General features: G+C 36.1%; 1 protein-coding gene across 1 annotated transcript in view; it reads left to right on the forward strand.

The window, feature by feature from the left end:
* Nucleotides 1-17,377, forward strand: part of LOC145680556 (FAD-dependent oxidoreductase domain-containing protein 2-like) — a 605,718-nt gene that overhangs the window by 284,076 nt on the left and 304,265 nt on the right. The window contains exon 4 of the mRNA XM_081751188.1: nucleotides 7,704-7,867. Within this exon, the coding sequence (XP_081607314.1) occupies nucleotides 7,704-7,867 (164 nt within the window). The remainder of the gene's footprint in view (nucleotides 1-7,703; nucleotides 7,868-17,377) is intronic.

The raw sequence follows: 17,377 nt of genomic DNA on the forward strand, positions 1-17,377 counted from the left end.
AGAAAATACTAAGTGGAATAGAGAGGCTATCAAAAAATTTCGAGACTAGGTCTCTAACATTCTAACAGATGATAAAACAAGGATACACGCTCGATCACAGAAAGCATTGACTTTATACTATTCCCTGCTCAATTCAACACGAGATATTTTAGTCCTCTGTACAATTTTAAGGGGGCCATTTTTGCCCCAATCCTGATGTAACTTTCAAAAACCCTTTATCTCCTATCTACCATCTTCCACAACGAAATCATGCATGATTGTTTGATGGCCAAACCTTTCTATGTGTGTACCATGTTTTATTCAACTAATTCACTTTTTTCAGCAACAGCCAGAATATTCACTATATACCTTATATCGACGTACCATGAAAATGGTTTTCTTCGCTTATTTCACATGCTATTGAAGGTAGCGACGTATCTCTTTCTAAACAGTTCGTGCCACACTAACTACGGCTTGTGCAGTAATACCAATTCTCTGTCACCAGAGGAACACCACTATATACCGGAGTGACCATCTTGCCCCGTGGGGTCATTATGCCCCCACTTCCCCTAAATGCTTAATGACTTTTAAATTCTAAAATTTCGTGACACGCCCTATAGTGCTTAACGATACATCAGTGTGTCATGACACACGAGTTGGAGGACACTGCCATAAAGGATGAGCCGTAGAAAGATATGCTTTCTCTATACCTGAATGGGTGTACAAGAATTAGATGGGTAAGATGGGTGGGCTGGATTATGCGTTCTCTGTAGCTAGAGATGTGCAGGAATTAGATGGATAGGCTGGATTATTTGTCCTCTACTGCTAGTGATGCATAGAATATAGGTGGGTAGGATGACTTACGCATTCTCTATTGCTAGTGAGTATATGAGTTAGACTGGATTATGTTCTCTATAGATGTGTAGAAATTAGATGAAAAGAATGGATTGTGCGTTTTCTTTAACTAGTGATGTATAAGAATTAGATGGGTAAGAGAGATATGAATTTCCGGTTAGATCAAGGACGACAGGAATTAATATGACAAAACATTTTATGTGAGCAAGGAAAAAAAAAACATTATTTACACACTATTAGTATTTTAGAGTACATTTATTCATACATCGATAAGAGACAATCCATTTTGTTCATTAGATCCTCTTTTCAATTCTGAAGATAATTGAGACGGGACATACCTACTGTTCAAGTTGTGACTCTATCCACTACTAGGAAAAAGCACGAAATGGAATATTTCAATTTAACGTCCCACGATTATTCCCTTCAGGCTAACGGAGACGGACGATTACGTGAATGTTGACGAAAGAATCGGTGGAATGGTAATGTTGAAGGAAAACGGGAGCACCCCATGTAAGCCCACAAACACGATGTTGTTTACCACAAACTTACTTGGCCGGGGATCGAGCTAGGGGACTCCACTCATAAGAAGTAAGTGATCTATTATTGAGTCATCATAGCTCCTCCACTACTCGGAATTTTATATTATGCAAGTGCCTCCAACAGGAGATCGTTCCCGGAACCACATGCACAGAACGCATGCAAGAAGTCATGTGTAAGCACTTTACTCTTATGAATATTATTCTCTTAATTATGTTTTTTTTTTTTTTTTTTTTTTTTGCATATCAGTAAAGTCTAAATATGTGCCTCTTTGCAGTCATGTGGCAAATTTAGGTAATGTATCGGACAGTTCTGTAACTTGTGGGGGGGCAACTACCTTCTTTTTCAAATTCTCCGCCGTTCGAAGAGGGCTCACTAAAACTTTCTTACGCCATAGAATATGATAAAGTGTATATTTGGAGCATGAAGCAGGTTCACCACATTAAAAAGCCTGTTAAATAAAACGTAAATGTGATCTAGGCCCATTCTAGTAAAGCGTCTACTATTAAGACCCTTAGAAATAATATAGATATCTTAAGGCTTTAAGTCCTGTCAAATATTGTTCCCTCAATTTAATTAATAAAGCGCGGAACGGACCTACTATGCTGAAACGTCATCATCTGAAAAATATATATTTTTCTAAGATGAATCACTTATGTAATCTGGCCCCTACTTCGATAAAACGCCAACAGACAGTAGCAGCTTTAGCAGGAAAAAATTTGAAAAATATATAAACGCTAAAAGATACAGTAAAGAGTAAATGTATTTTTCCCTATTTATATTAATGGTAGATAATTATTTAACAAAGAGCTTCAACCATTACTGTAAATGCTATTTCCTACTGTCATTAATCAATTAATTGTGTATATGTATCCATAAGCAAGGAAGTGGGCCTACCCGAAGATAAAATCCGAAAGCCACCCCTGCCAACAGGGACCTCTAAAAGTGTTTACTAAGGTTTTAAATTCTAGGAGGGTGGAAAACGTTTCATGTTTTATATTTGCCTAAAGGGCTCAACTTCGTAGTTTTCTAAAGGGACCTCCAGGAAAATTTCCAAGTTAGGGCACTGGGTTCAGATCTTCCTGTGCTTCCTCTCATATTCCCTTGGGTTGAAAAGGACTTCACTGATCCAAACTTTTAGATTTAAAAAAAATACTATATAGCAATATATGAAACGATAGAGAAGAACAGCGCCACTTATTAAAAACTGACTACATCATTAAAAGTTTTGTAAACATGTATTACACAGGGGATAATAACATCCTTATTTTGCCTAGTTTTCGGTGGAAATTCGCTACCTTCAAAGTAAAAGTTCAGAACATGATGAAATAAACAAGATATGAGCTATTATTGCCTTACAGACGATAATGACATGCTCTTGTATACCTTGAGTCTGTTTCAGGACATGAATGAAAAGGCAGTAATTATACGCTGGTTGTTTGCAATATTAGATGTTTGTGTAATACGCTTAGTAATTTAAGATTAGGGTTTGATCAATTATCTCAAAATTTGTTTACAAGACAAGCTTTTGGAACGGTTTCCCTTTTGAATATCATAATATACATTGGTCCAAGTCAGTATGTAATATGGTATCTAAAGGGCTCTTGAGGAGGAGATAAAACAAGATAATTGATCTTGTATGCTTGTTATATTACTATTATCAACATCATCATCATACTTGTCATTATATTGCTACTTTTTTTTTTTTTAAAAAAAAAAGAAAGAAGTGTTTTCCTCATGCAGTATAATAACGTCAGTTTCTTTCCAATTAAAACTTCGGTAACTTTTTTTTTCTAACACGAGTCGCTGCTTCGTTCAATTTTCTAGATCGTCCAACTACACCCTGGTGTTTATTAACGGGAATGTGACAATCTCCGACCTACTAAACAGGCTCTGCGTCCTCATCCTCCTCCAGCACGTTCAGCAGTGGCGAAGCGTGACATTTCCTAAAATGTTAGCACAATTCGTATTCTTTTTGCATCTATATAACTTCACATAGTAGGATATTGCATGTCAAAAAATACAGTGAAGTTTCTACGAAATTACACTATTAGCGAAACACTTCTTAACGACCAATTAAACATACAATCAATTAGCTTACGCGGATATTTCTTTCTATTCACTTTACGTCCGGAATCCTACCCAGGTAGGTGAGTTTTCCGTCATTGGGAAGATAGATGTAATTAATACCTAGGGAAGGTTCCCAATTCTCAAATTCATTATTAGGTTCAATAGTTACAGTGTATCACTTGAAGATTGTTCCCTCAAATTTAGAAGACATGATTGGGTGTGCGTGTGGCGGAATCACTGATTCTAGGGTTTATAAGTAAGCTTTGGTGCATCGATGTTTTGCTGCAAATTTTCTATTCCTCCTTCGTGGAATCCTACACTCTCACTGATGGCTTTCGAGATCTTCTCAATATACAGGATGTTTCAAAACAACACCGACAACGTTTGGGAGGTGATTCCTGACACCAAAATAAGACTAAAAGTATAGACCAACCTGGGTGCACAAATGCTTCCTTTCGGAGTTACAGGCTGCCAAAAACATGAAAAAAACGAACTTTAAAGGTCCATAGCTCTAATACTATGAGACCTAAGACTTTATTTAAGAATTAGTATGTGCTCTATCCAAATATCCATATTTCAGAAACCTGCGATACTTCCGCAACAATTTTTATAGAGGTAGTTGATGAGTACTTCAAATTATATAAACGTATCCAAACTGTCTCTATAGAAATTGTTGCTTAAGTACCTTAGGATTCTGAAAGATTTATTTTTGGATGGTGCATCTATTAGTTCTTAAATGAAGTCTTGACCCGACTACGGTAGGTCCTATAGTTTTGAAGCTATGGACCTTTAAAGTTCATTTTTTCATGTTTTCGGCAGCCTATAACTCCGAAAGGAAGGATTTGTGCACCCAGGTTGGTCTATACTTTTCGCCTTATTTTGATGTCAAGAATCACCTCCCAAACGTTGTCGGTGTTATTTTGAAACACCCTGTATATTACTGCATTCTGTTAAATCTCTCTTAATTGTTTCTCAGATAGGTCTTTATTCTTTTCATAACTGATACATTTCTTTTGAAAGGTGTGCTAGTAGAATTTTCAAATTAAAAACAAAGAACAAAATCAGGTTAGGTCACATATAGACTTAATCCTGAACCTCGTATCTGTAAAGGTCTAATAGAAGTCGTTAGGAATTGTGATGTCTAATGAATTGCCATAACACAATTCAAAGAATTATTGGAGTGGAGTACATAATATCCCCATGATTTTATTAGTTATTGAAAAGCAATTATGAATATTGTTTAAATGAATCAAAGTCTAGAACTACTAAAAATTACGGGGACCGCGATGGCTCAGTGGTAGAGCGTTCACCTCTGGTGCATGAGGTCCTTGGTTCAATACCAGCTCGCGCTATCAGCTCGCGCCAAACGAGCTTTGCGGGGGACAAACACCATGTGTGTGGGTTTTCTCGGGGTTCCCCCGTTTCCTTCCAATTTCTTCATTCCACCATTTTATTCATTTCTCATCATCACCGTCTCCTTTAGACTAGAGGGCATAATCGTGGGACGTAAAACAAAGATTCCTACAAATTCCTACTTAATTTCCGTAAAATTAATTGATTAAATGCCCAACTATTGTATCGAGCACAATTCCCAATATTATTCACTTTTATCAATTTCAGATTTTCATTGGTTGGCAACCCATCTTCACTTAGTTCAATCGATGAATATATGTTTTCGCACTATTATTAAATAAATCGAAAGCTCTCCCTGCTAATTTGGTATCTATCACGTGGTTCAAGATTCCATTCCCGCTGAGAGAGCATTGAATGCATTATGGTGGTTCGGATTCGATCTTGAACTGTAGGCTCACGACTCGTATAGTCTCAGCCGTAAAAAATAAACGCCTAACTTAAGCAAAACAAACAAACAAAAAATTAACATTAGTTTGTCCTGAGTCCTTTCGAACCTTGAATAGAGAAACATTTATATGCCTAGTATAGCTATACTGCCTACCAAGTAGGCGTTCATACCTGTTATTAACATCTTTGTGATTGTAAAACTTTGCGTTTTTCCAGTATGATAATCTGGAGCTAGCAAAGATAGTACATATTTTTTTAAAAAGGTGTTTTCTTTTATGGTGAACACATAAAGTGATCACTATTCAAGAAGTTATCTCCAAGGCACGTTTTAAAACTTGACAGTGATGATGGGAAATGCTTGGTGATGAAAGAGTGACAAAAAAAATATGTTTTTGGCGACTTGTCATTTGAAAATAATTCTTTGAAGGGACCAGATCAGCAAATTGGATTTTAGAACCAAGAATTTATTATTATTATTATTATTATTATTATTATTATTATTATTATTATTATTATTATTATTATTATTATTATTATTATTACCTTCTTTAATGAAATAAGAAATATATTTTCTCGTTCTCATGTGTTTTAGAAACCGATATTTTCACTAAGACGAATTTCGTTGCTACATTTAAAACAGGTGAGAATTTTTGTAAGTTTAAACTATTAATTTCTATCAATGAATAATAAGAAAAATAAATACTTTTACTGTTTACATTTTCGTTTCTCCAAGTTTATTTGAATATTGAACATATTATTTAACGCATTTTGGAATCTAAACTTCTTGGGAAGCAATTGACTCTCCATTCCTTCTAAATGACTAATCTAATTTCTGCCTCCAGCCACCTTTGATCTCTTCATTGGCCTCGAAAAATCTTACTGATTACAAGAATGGCTCCTGCCATGAATAATACACACTTCCATAAAGAATGATGACCGATCTGTCAATTCTTCTTGTCAGCACCGGAGTCAATCCAATAACTAACTGGTTCATACTAGCTTTGCTATATTGAATAACTTACACTAAAATGCAAATTGCTTAGCAAAGCAACGTTCATTTAAAATAATAACTGTGTGACAGTTTTGCCAACTAACTGGACATATTGGCTTCATCAAATAAGTGTGGTTCTCAGTAGTTCAGATACTATCAATGATGAAGCAAATATGTTCAGTTAGTTGGCGAAACTGTCACACAGTTATTATTTTAAATGAACGTTGCTTTGGGTAGTGAATAGTATTTCTAGTTTTAAAAATAACCGTGGTCTGTGGAAACTGATCCAGTGATCGTAACGAGCTGTTTTCACACGTGAGAAAATTCCCTTGATAGTATACTACAAATAATAATAATAATAATAAAACCCAATTTCGAGACATAAGCAATTTTGTATTTTCCGCCGCTGCTCAGGAATCGAAATAAACTAAACTTCATTTGAAATAAACTAATTTAACAATCCTGACCTGTATGAGGTCGCACTGTTATCCACTTCTCCGTAGCTAACAACTTTAATAGGCTAATCAGCAGCGTGAAGTGTGAATTTTGGCACGATTCAGCGTCTATAGACAGAAATGCTCATAGAGCATCATCTCTTCTTATCTCGTCTCATGAGCAATCAGTGGTGGATTTAGCCCCGGGCCAGGAGACCTAGGCCACTCGTTTTTTTGGTCGAAAAAAATAATTTAAGCTTTTATTTATATAGTTTTCAAGGTTTATAGTAAACTCATAACATACCTATCATAGTTTGGTTTGTAGCTGTCTCCCACAGTTTTTACCTTCTAAAACTACCACTCTGCGCAACACTAATTTTATGTCAAAATAAATCAAGTATACTATTTGAAAAGTATATTATTTATTTATATTTTAATAGGCGAATAACTGTTTGAAAATAGAAAATATTTAAGTCTTTATTTAGATTTGCCGAGCAGAGAGTCATTTAGTTTCGTTTTTGCATTGTTTTCCATGGACAGATTAGTATTTTGCATCCTGAGCATTATACAAACCCGATAACTTTAACAGCACTGCGGGCAGTATATCAATCAAGGTTTTTATATATATATATATATATATATATATATATATATATATATATATATATATATATATATATACTCCTATATAAATACACAGGGAACTGATTTTTGATTGTTCACTTCTTGCTTGGGATCAACTGAATTGAATGGATCACGTCCATCGACAAGCTCGGTTCCTTACTTAACTCTCTACATCTTGCCCAAAATTGATGGCGATCAATCAAATAGTTCTTGGGATTGGACAGAGTAAATATATATAAAGAAGTTTTTAGCAAATCAAATTTCTTAAAAATCATCATCTAGAAAGTCAAAATGGAGTTGCAATCTGATGTGCTGAACAATTATGTGTCCTATGATCATCAATACACTTTCTTGATTGTATTTCTAGAAAGTTGTTTTAGTACTAATTAATATTAAATTCTATTTCATTGTAGGCGGATGATATGGTACGCTACCTGAACGACTACCAGCGTCGCCTTGGGCTGAAAGTGCTGTTTAACACAGAAATCAGGAACATACAGCGAGTTGACGGCAAGAAGTTTTCGATCGATCCGATCTTCACGATGAGCGATCAGCGAGGAAGAGACTATAATTGCAGGTAAGTTAGCACATTTATGTTCTTATGTATAGTCTATTTTTTAAAATACTTTAGTATTTCGGAGTGACTTATTGTTCCGTCTTCATTTCTTACTTTTCCAAAAGATATTCTAGTAATAGAATAATTATACTGAATTATATAATATGTAAATCGAATCTTCCTAGGGAAAGACACTAGAGGAGGGACAGATTGCCCTCCAATGTAAGAATTTTGAGGGCGTATTTCTTCTTTCAAATCGTATTTATTTTTATACGATACAAACTTACCATATTTCCCTAATTAAACCAGGCAATAGCATCTTAAACCCATTAGATTAAAATTCAGTATAAGAACATAGTTTTATTTGAAACAGTAAAATTCTATATTGTTAGGATTTATTGGGGGAGGGAGAGTCCAAAAATCTTACATATATAACTCGGTATATGTCACAGAGTAGAACATGGTGATATGTGTCACTGTGGGAGCTCGTGTGTAGTTTTCGAGAAAATTGAAACAAATAATTTTGCAAATCTAAATATTGATGAATATAGTTGTTCTCGGCCACTCTACCAGTTGAATTCCCCGTCGTACAACGTTTCGAGAACTAACAACATCGTTCTTGTCTACAGTGTAAAGTATGAGAGACCAAATACGGAAATAAATTAGAGGTAAAGAGGGCTCCATAGCAAGAAAGCTCACCCCTTCGAGTGATGCACCAATCTATATCTACGTGCATCTCCTACATGCAGTTAGAGATCTGAAGCAGCATGTCGCATGTTGTCTCGCGTCGCGGTTTTTATCCTAAGCCATTTACCGGACAGTGTGTATTAAAAAGAAGAAAAGAAGAGTAACAAAGAAGATAGGAAAGCGCATGAAGAATTTTTCACTTCACCATTGGCTTGTGTAGTAGGAAGAAAAAGCCTGGAAACACATGGAGTCTAGGGAAACTCCCTTTATCGGTCATCAAACAGAGAGTTTGTTTCCATTGTGCGATAGCCCACAACCAGCCGTGCAGCAAACCCGTCAGCAAGGACTTGTGAGCAACCTGTGCATGAAGGGACACAGAACTGAAAGCAGAAACTGCCTAAAACGACCTCGCCACGATGTCCCTCCATGCACAGGTTGCTCACAAGTCCTTGCTGACGGGTTTGCTGCACGGTTGGTTGTGGGCTAGAGACCAGCACGGGCCGAATTTTTCGGCCCGAGCCCGGCCCGGCCCGATAAGTTTTTCAAAATTCTTGGCCCAAGCCCGGCCCGGGCCCGATAAATTTTAAAAGTTTTCGGCCCGACCCCGACCCGATAAATTTTTAAAAAAAATTAGCTCGAGCCCCAATCTTTCTCAAAATTTAGTACTAAATTTGACCGAACCCTCAGAAACATTTTCTAAACTTTGGTTCACAACCTGACGCTTGCCTCCCGAATGGTACCATTGCCTCCTAGAACTTTGCCTGTCATCGAGAGAACAATAACTCCATTCCCTGTAACAAAAATCTAACCTTATTGATTTTTAGCATAAAGTGAAGATGGCAATATTGTTTAGCGACAGGCAAAACATTCCCACCCCTTCTTTTTATATTTTGAGTTCAGTGAAGGTCAAGGTCAGAGCTCAATTTACCGCATAATGCCTGCAATCCTCTATAGTAGAAGTGGAGCCGCTAAGCAACAGAAAATGTAAATAGCTATTGCATTCTTTGTAACATTTTCACGGACACACTTCTTCAACGTTTGGCTTTATTCCAATTATCGTTTAACGAAAGTCAATAATTATTAAAGAATTACAATTGATCGGCCCCAGCCCGGCCCGACCTCAAGAGAAATCAGTGTCGGCCAGCCCAAGCCCAGCCCGGCCCAAAGAAATAACAGTGTCGGCCCGCCCAAGCCCTCTATTTTTGGCTACCGCACAACAGAAACAAATTCTCTGTTTGGTGTATAGCTGCCTCCGGTGCTCATATTGGTAGCAATTCCAACATGAGTCCAGCCTTGCTTGCCCTTTAGACGCTTCTACACTATGGTGCAGATCGTTAATATGTACTCCATGTGTTATAAGGTAATTTACCTGGTTGGGTTTGGTAGTAAACAGCCGTAGAAATGGAAGGGGACCTGAAGCTATTTGTATTCTTATAATGTCAGAGAACACAATGTACTGGTTTCGTAAGACAGTTATGATTGGCTCTAATTTTTTACCCAATGGTGATGCTTTAATTGCACAAATAAATGGTAGGAATGTCTTCTTCTGCTTGCTGCCAGTGCCTTTACTTCGGTCATCTTTCTAGTCTGGGCTTGATAAGGGCCGGTTCTCCATAGATTCAGATCCACTCCTGGCTCTTCTCTATTTTACTTCAGTGAAGTCTTCTTCCTTACAGAACCCTTTATTATATAGGTGCTCGCAGGAAAGGGGCAGAGTTTGATTGGCCAATGGCGACGTCCAATCACAATTGAGGCCACAGAATGAAATCTCCATTCTTAACACTCCACTGAAACAACGAAAAACAAACAACTGGCTTGGATATTGAATCGAAATTAAAATTCGAGAAACCAGAGTGAAGTTAGTTGCACCCCAATTTTAGTTTGTAAATATCTGAGTACGTTTTTCGAAACAAACTATTGTTTCTTCAAAACAATCAATAACAAATGAAAATTAAACTATTGCTATTACTATTGGTAAGCAGTTTTAGAAACAGAATCTCGAGTAGTATGTGCTTCCGAGGAATGACCACCAGAAGACCATTTTTTCCATAGAAGTCAATGGAGCGAAGTGACACATCTAAAAATGCATGAATTTAATCACACCAGATGGAAAGAAAATATAATAACCTCTCTCAAGAACTAATTTGGTCCTTTTGTATAATTATTCTGGTTAAATTCAGTTAAATTCTGATAGATATTGTCTATCACAATTAGAATTAATAGATAATGTTCGATTTTCTTTCTGCTTTAAATAGCCTAATGACTGCAGATTTCTAACTATGAACTTAACGACATATTTTCGTAGGAGGAGGAAAATCTAATTTTTGATTTCACTTTCTACGTTTAAGTAAGTTTTATGGAAGGAAGATAGAAAATCCTTTTATAGGGAGACCACTTGCAAACCCACCTTTTTGAACAGACAATTTAGTAAAATATGTCACATAATATCGTTAAACGTTTGTAAATTTAATTATCACTGTTGTAAAAAGAAAGGTTTCTAGTATTGGGGATAAATTTAACAAGCAGATTTAGTTACAATGTAATTTAAAATACAATAACTATAATAATAATACTAAAAAAGAAAACCTTCATAAGGCGGAAAATAAGCAGATATTAACAGTGTAAAAAATTAAAATACAAATTAAAAAAAATAAAACATACCAAACATGTGAGGGAAGCATGTACATTCAAATTGCAGTATTTCAAAATCATGAAGGATTAATTTCTGTACACACATCTTTTTTTATTAACATTCTAACACATTATAACGTCGTTATAAGATTTCAGCTTCTTTCATGAAAATGTCAAAGGTTAGTGCTTTAAAACTCCGAAAATGCACGTGAGTTTTCTGCAAATGTGAAAGACTCACATACCTAAAAGGAAAGGCAAAAACTGTAGCAAATATAGGAATTGAAATCACTTAAGTTTTTGTAAAATAACCTTTCTGCCGTAAGGATCAACTTCCTACACATTCGTAAAAAACAAAATGCAAAAGCACTGAAAACTTATTATAATTCTTTATGAACACCTTAACAAGAAACACACTTTTAGCTACATATTTCCCACGCCTATTGGAACATCTTTTAGTAATGAAATATTATATGTATTTTATCTTTCACATCTTGTTGACTTCATTGAAATATTAAATAATCTCGATCTCAAAGAACAAGCTAGAAATACGAACATACTAACTTCTTATGACACGATAAGAGCTTTCATGGAAAAGATCCTATTACGGAAACGTCGTCTGAATGCTTCTACGCTCAACTTTTTCACAGTTGAATGAACTTCTTGAGAGTAAAGAGTGTGATATAACCATGTGTAGAGACAATATGTCAACTCACACATAGACTCAAGTCTATGATGAATTCAAACTATATTTTCCTGATTTGTGTGGAGAAAGCTAGCAGTGCCATTTAGGAAGAACACCCTTCACCATTGATGTCGATTTACTTCCACATAATATTGAATTGAAGTGAGAATCACGTGCCAAAGAACTGTTTCATTCAACTTCTTTAGAAGAATTTTGGGTTTGTTTCCTGCCTGCTTACCCAAGAGTAGCAAAATAAACCTTAAAAGTTATTGTTCAGTTCTCTAAAACTTATCACTGTGAATCAGGATTTTCAACGTTAACCACAATAAAATCAAAGTATCACAACCGTTTGGAAGTGGAAAATGATATCAGGTGTGCTTTGTCGAAATTAGCACTGAATATCAAAAAAACTTGTGAAGGGAAAGCAATATCAACCATCACACTTAGGTGTTTCCTTTGTCCTTACTTGATAAGTTTTTGAACTCCATCTTAAACACTGAAATAGCATTTTTACTCATTTTTAATAATTTTGTAAAAAAAAAAAATTGCATAAATATTTAGTTTTTAATAAAGTAGAAATCTTCAATACGAATAGGAAAGACAAATATCAAACATGTGGTTTGAAGTTTGCTAAAGCTAAAGTAAAAATGCTTATTACAAGTTGTGATTTATTCATAATTTCACATTTTATTTTTGTTGTAGATAGCGCCATTTGCTCTTCATGTCCTTTCAAGGGAGCGTGCTCTCTAACCACTGGTCTAAACAGACGCGTAAATATGGGTAGATGAGACTTGTATCTACCTGTCTATTAACCGGAGAGCACAGAGATCCTTTCTATTGAGGGGTCGGAAAGAATAATTGTTCGTTCTACCTTTGTTCAATCTGTCTCAGGGATTCACACCAGAGATGGAGTGGGTCAGTGGGTCGGTGGGTCAGTGGGTCAGTGGGTCAAGTGGGTCAAGTTTTCTGAGTGGGTCGTGGGTCAACAGCATGTGACCCACTGTGACCCACCACCCGCCGTGACCCACTGTGACCCACCACCCACCGTGACCCACTTTGACCCACCACCCGCCGTGACCCACTGTGACCCACCACCCGCCGTGACCCACTGTGACCCACCACCCGCCGTGACCCACTGCGACCCACCGACTCAGTATGATCTACCGACCCTCTCTGCTCACTGCATTGTATACAGTATCTTCTGAAGACTGGTAAATTTGTCTTCGTTTTACTTTCAAGACCTTCATTTCCCTTCCTTTTCCACTTTTCTGTCTACTTACCTGAGGTGAGTATATCTAACCAAGTGAAAAAAGAACTTCAGGCACTTTTGGATATTGATATTTTTAATTGTAATAATAGCAATAGGACTTATACTACTACTTGGCTTTCGAGACCTGTGAGTTTTTAGAGGAGCTAAGTACTGGAAAAAATACATTTTTGAATCACTGTAACATATAAATTATTATATAAAAAATTGAATGTAACTATGTGTGCCTGATCATTACGGTCAAATTGCAAAGTCAAATTAAATTACTTTTGGTATATAGTTAGGCCTTAATCCAAACTGGGTGTTATATTGCTTTCATTATAATGCATAATATCCTAAGGAGCTAGTGAGGATCCGAATTTTTGAGAAAAAAAATGAGTATCTCGCAAACCGTTAAACTTACAGAGCTGAAATTCTGTGTATTAACTCTTTATTGAAAATAAACAGAATGTGTACTAGCATTTTTTAAAATTCTTCTTTATGTGTGTATGTGGGGGGGGGGGGTTCTTTTTATATATGAAAAATTGGTAGTGAGTTGGTTTGTAAAAATGATCGAAAACGATCGATGTTATTTAAGAAAAAAATCAGAAACAAAAAATACAGTGCTTGGCTTCATATATCCATTGCTTTCTACTATAATAATTGCTGAAGCTTATGTTTACCATATGGAGCGCTTACAGCACAGGGCAATCAACCCAAAAAACTTGTGACTAAAATAGGCATAAAATTTGTACTGTAAGCTAAATTACACGGAAATTTTAAGTTTGGATTGTACGCATAATTATATGGAAAATTTTACACTTTTTTATCCTTTAGGTTGGTCTACTTACCTTGATTTGGAACTTTGAAATTTCATCCTTTTTTCCACTGAAAAATATTGATAATCTCTCAGTGGGTCATGGTGAGTGGTGGGTCAGTGGGTCGTGGATCACGGTGGGTGGTGGGTCAGTGGGTCGTGGGTCAAGTTTTCATTGATTCACGCCAACTCTGATTCACACTGGTTTGTAAAATAGAATTTAAGAAAACATAGGGAGTAAAAACCCCTTGAACTTTAGTGAAACTACGTCATCTTCCTATCTTGTTTAAGGATTGGGGAAGTAAAGCATAATACGACATCCATAAGTGACTCAAGCTTCAACGATTTTAAAACTGATTTTCAGCAATAATTGGTTGAAAGGATAAAGGATATCTATGGTAATTATTTGGTTATACCTAAGTATTGATACGTAATAGCATTCTTGTAAGCTCTAGCAGAAAATAAAACAAATATTACGTGCTAGAGAAACGTTGTTACTGTTATGCTAATATTTAGTTACACATAGAAGTGATTAGCAGAACTAACCATTAAGCCTTAAAAACAGTTTTATGGTTTTTAGTAGAATTAATCACCATGCTTCAAAGAGCTATTAGTAGATGCATTCTATATTTACATTTGATTGAGCATTGTAAAAATTTGCTTACTGCGCTGAATTTATAACAGAAGTCAGGACCCAATTTGTGCATACATATTTAAGAATTTCTCGGAGAATTTGAACTTTACATTATACCTCTTGGTGTGGGTGTTTTTTCGTTTTCCTTTTATTCCGCCAACCTACACTGTTTCCTCGAATATTTTTCAGCTCTTTCCTTTCCTTTTATAAAGCCGTGGACTTCTTAATTCGAATTCTTTTTCTGCGTTTCTTCTTTCATTGCTGCTGCTGCTACTGCTGCCGCGGAATTTTGTTTGCAGGGAAAGTAGCAAGAAAATCAATCACTGTCCGTCGAACCATGAATAAGATAGCAATATTATATACAACCAGAGAAGAAATAATGTTATCCAAGCTTGTGAGGTTATTCTTTAATTGAAATAAACGTAACCGAACTTATACGATTCAATTGAAGTAACGTTTGTGAATTTGTTGGCTTGTTCCACGATAACTTGCCGTATAAATTATTCAATTTTAATTAAATTTTAATGTGTCTTTCTACAATCTTAACAAAATGCAACCCCTGTTCATGGTTGGAAATCGTCAAAAATGAAAGGTAAAATGGAGTAAAATCAATCCCATTTTTACAAATTCCCATTTATATACATGATATTCAGAAAATGTTCTATATAACTTTGGTAAATATTATTCCATTTCGAAAGAATTTGGAAGCTCTTTCGTGGTTAAGCGGTCAGCATAGTGCTTTGGCGTGGTACATCCTTGCTCGATTTCCGGCGGGAGCACTTGTGGTTCGGATCCCATGTTAAATTGTGGGTTGACGCCTTGTATAGCCTCGCTGCTGAAAGGGGCGTTAAAATCAAAATCAACGAAACAATTTGGTCCGTATTTTAGGACCATATCCAATCATCTTAATTGCGTGAGGTTGGTCTGATCAAGGAAAGAAGTAAAAGATTGTAAATTTACCATCGTTAAAAATATACATATTATGATGAGTATGGAAATACGTAAATTTCTACTATAACATTTTGTAAAAGTTACTCGATTCTGATGTAATATGGCATATATTTTGTTTGAAGCCTTCTAATCATACTTATTCCTTAGACATTAAAATTGATGGAGAAAGGACCTTCGAATTCTAAAGTATGTTCCATGATTAAACTCCAGCCGCAAGAGTCCTAAGGAAGCCCAAACTAAAGAATTTACCAGCTCATTTGATGTTTCTGGTTTGCTGACAGTGAGTGTTCAGCTCATCGAATCCCTTTGTCGTTAATATTAGCTTTCGAGACCGGACTTTGTTACTTCTTCCTTTTAAGTATCTTCTAAATTGTTCTCACGATGTTGAATGCACGCCGCAAAACAATAATAACCCCGTGAGTATAAACAGTCATCACCTTTCCTCGGACCCAACCTGGTACTGCTTAACTTCGCTGATTACAACAAGCATTATTTCAGTGCACCTAGGGCTTTGGCATATTCTATGATAATTTGGTAAAAATTTCTCCAATTTTTATGAAGCACAGCGTGTGTGATCTCTTTGAATTTTGAGACTTACTCCTCATTGCTTGGGGTTTATGATTTACAGGCAAGGCCCACAGGAAAGAGATCATGGATTAAAATGTATAATCGAAGTTTCAGAGGATTTTCATTTGTTTGTTGTTGAAGTTTAACGTCCCTTCCAAGCGCCGAGGCTATATGGGACGTAGACTTACAATTTAACATGTGATAATCCGCTGTAAGGAAATGTTTCAGGATAACTAATTGTTAGGATCCGAGTTGAGATCGATTAAAGGTAAGACACTGTAATCCATCAAGCTAAGAGAAGAAAATCCTCGTTTCTTTAATGCAGAATATTATCATTACTATCATTTTAACAGATTCTTATCTGACTCATTTTGTTGCCACCTTTAGAAGACCTGGGTTCAATGCTTAGAAAAAGTACAAGTTGTTTGTATTCTATTTACGCTCAAGACATAACTCTTAGTATACTATTAGATGCTGGAAAAGGGCGTTAGAAGTCAAAGTCGAACTATTGAGAAGTCGAACATATTTCAAGATTTGAAATCTTAAACGGATAAAAAAAAAAAAAAAACTCAAAGGAATGTTACGATATATACGAGGAGCAGTCAAAAGTTTCAGGAATTTCGTTGTAATTACTTATTACCACAAAATAAGTACAGATGCACTTAATTGCCGCTCCTTGAGAACACACACGCACTTGCTCCATTGTTGAAAACATCGCTAAAAGTCCTGTTTTGGAATGTTCCGAAGTTCAGCCGTCGCGTTGTTTTGGATGTCTTTTACGGTGACAATACAGTTACCTTTTGAGACTCTTTTTGATCTTGGGAAATCCTCACAAGATGTGTCGAAATCCGCTGGTGCTAAATTCTGTAAGTAGGGAGGTAGTAGAGGACGGGAAGATTCGTTTCTCCGAGCCGTTTTGGCACGGTAGAAGAGATCCAAAACAATGCGACGGCTGAATTTCGGAATATACGTTCCGTTTCAGCATTGTTTCCAGCAATGGCAAGAGCGGTGTAACAACTGTATGTGTTCTCAAGAAGCGTATTTTGTAAGCGATTAAGTGAATACACAGTGTACCTGTATTGTGGAATAGATATTTACAACGAAATTCCAGCAATATTTTGACTGCCCCTCGTATGTCAATTCAGACGAGAAAATTAGATTTGCAAGACAACAAACTTGGCAACGCTGTTGTCCAGTTGGGAAAACGAATTAACTTTAGTGTGTCCTTGAATAACATTATATTTCTGTTGCTGAGTATAGTTAAGTTAGCATTGATCAGAAGTTCCGTTATTGTAGTATTCATTCATACCTAGTTT

This window comes from Thermobia domestica, chromosome 3 (assembly GCF_964235325.1).
Source record: "Thermobia domestica chromosome 3, izTheDome1.hap1.1, whole genome shotgun sequence".
Lineage (NCBI taxonomy): Eukaryota > Metazoa > Arthropoda > Insecta > Zygentoma > Lepismatidae > Thermobia > Thermobia domestica.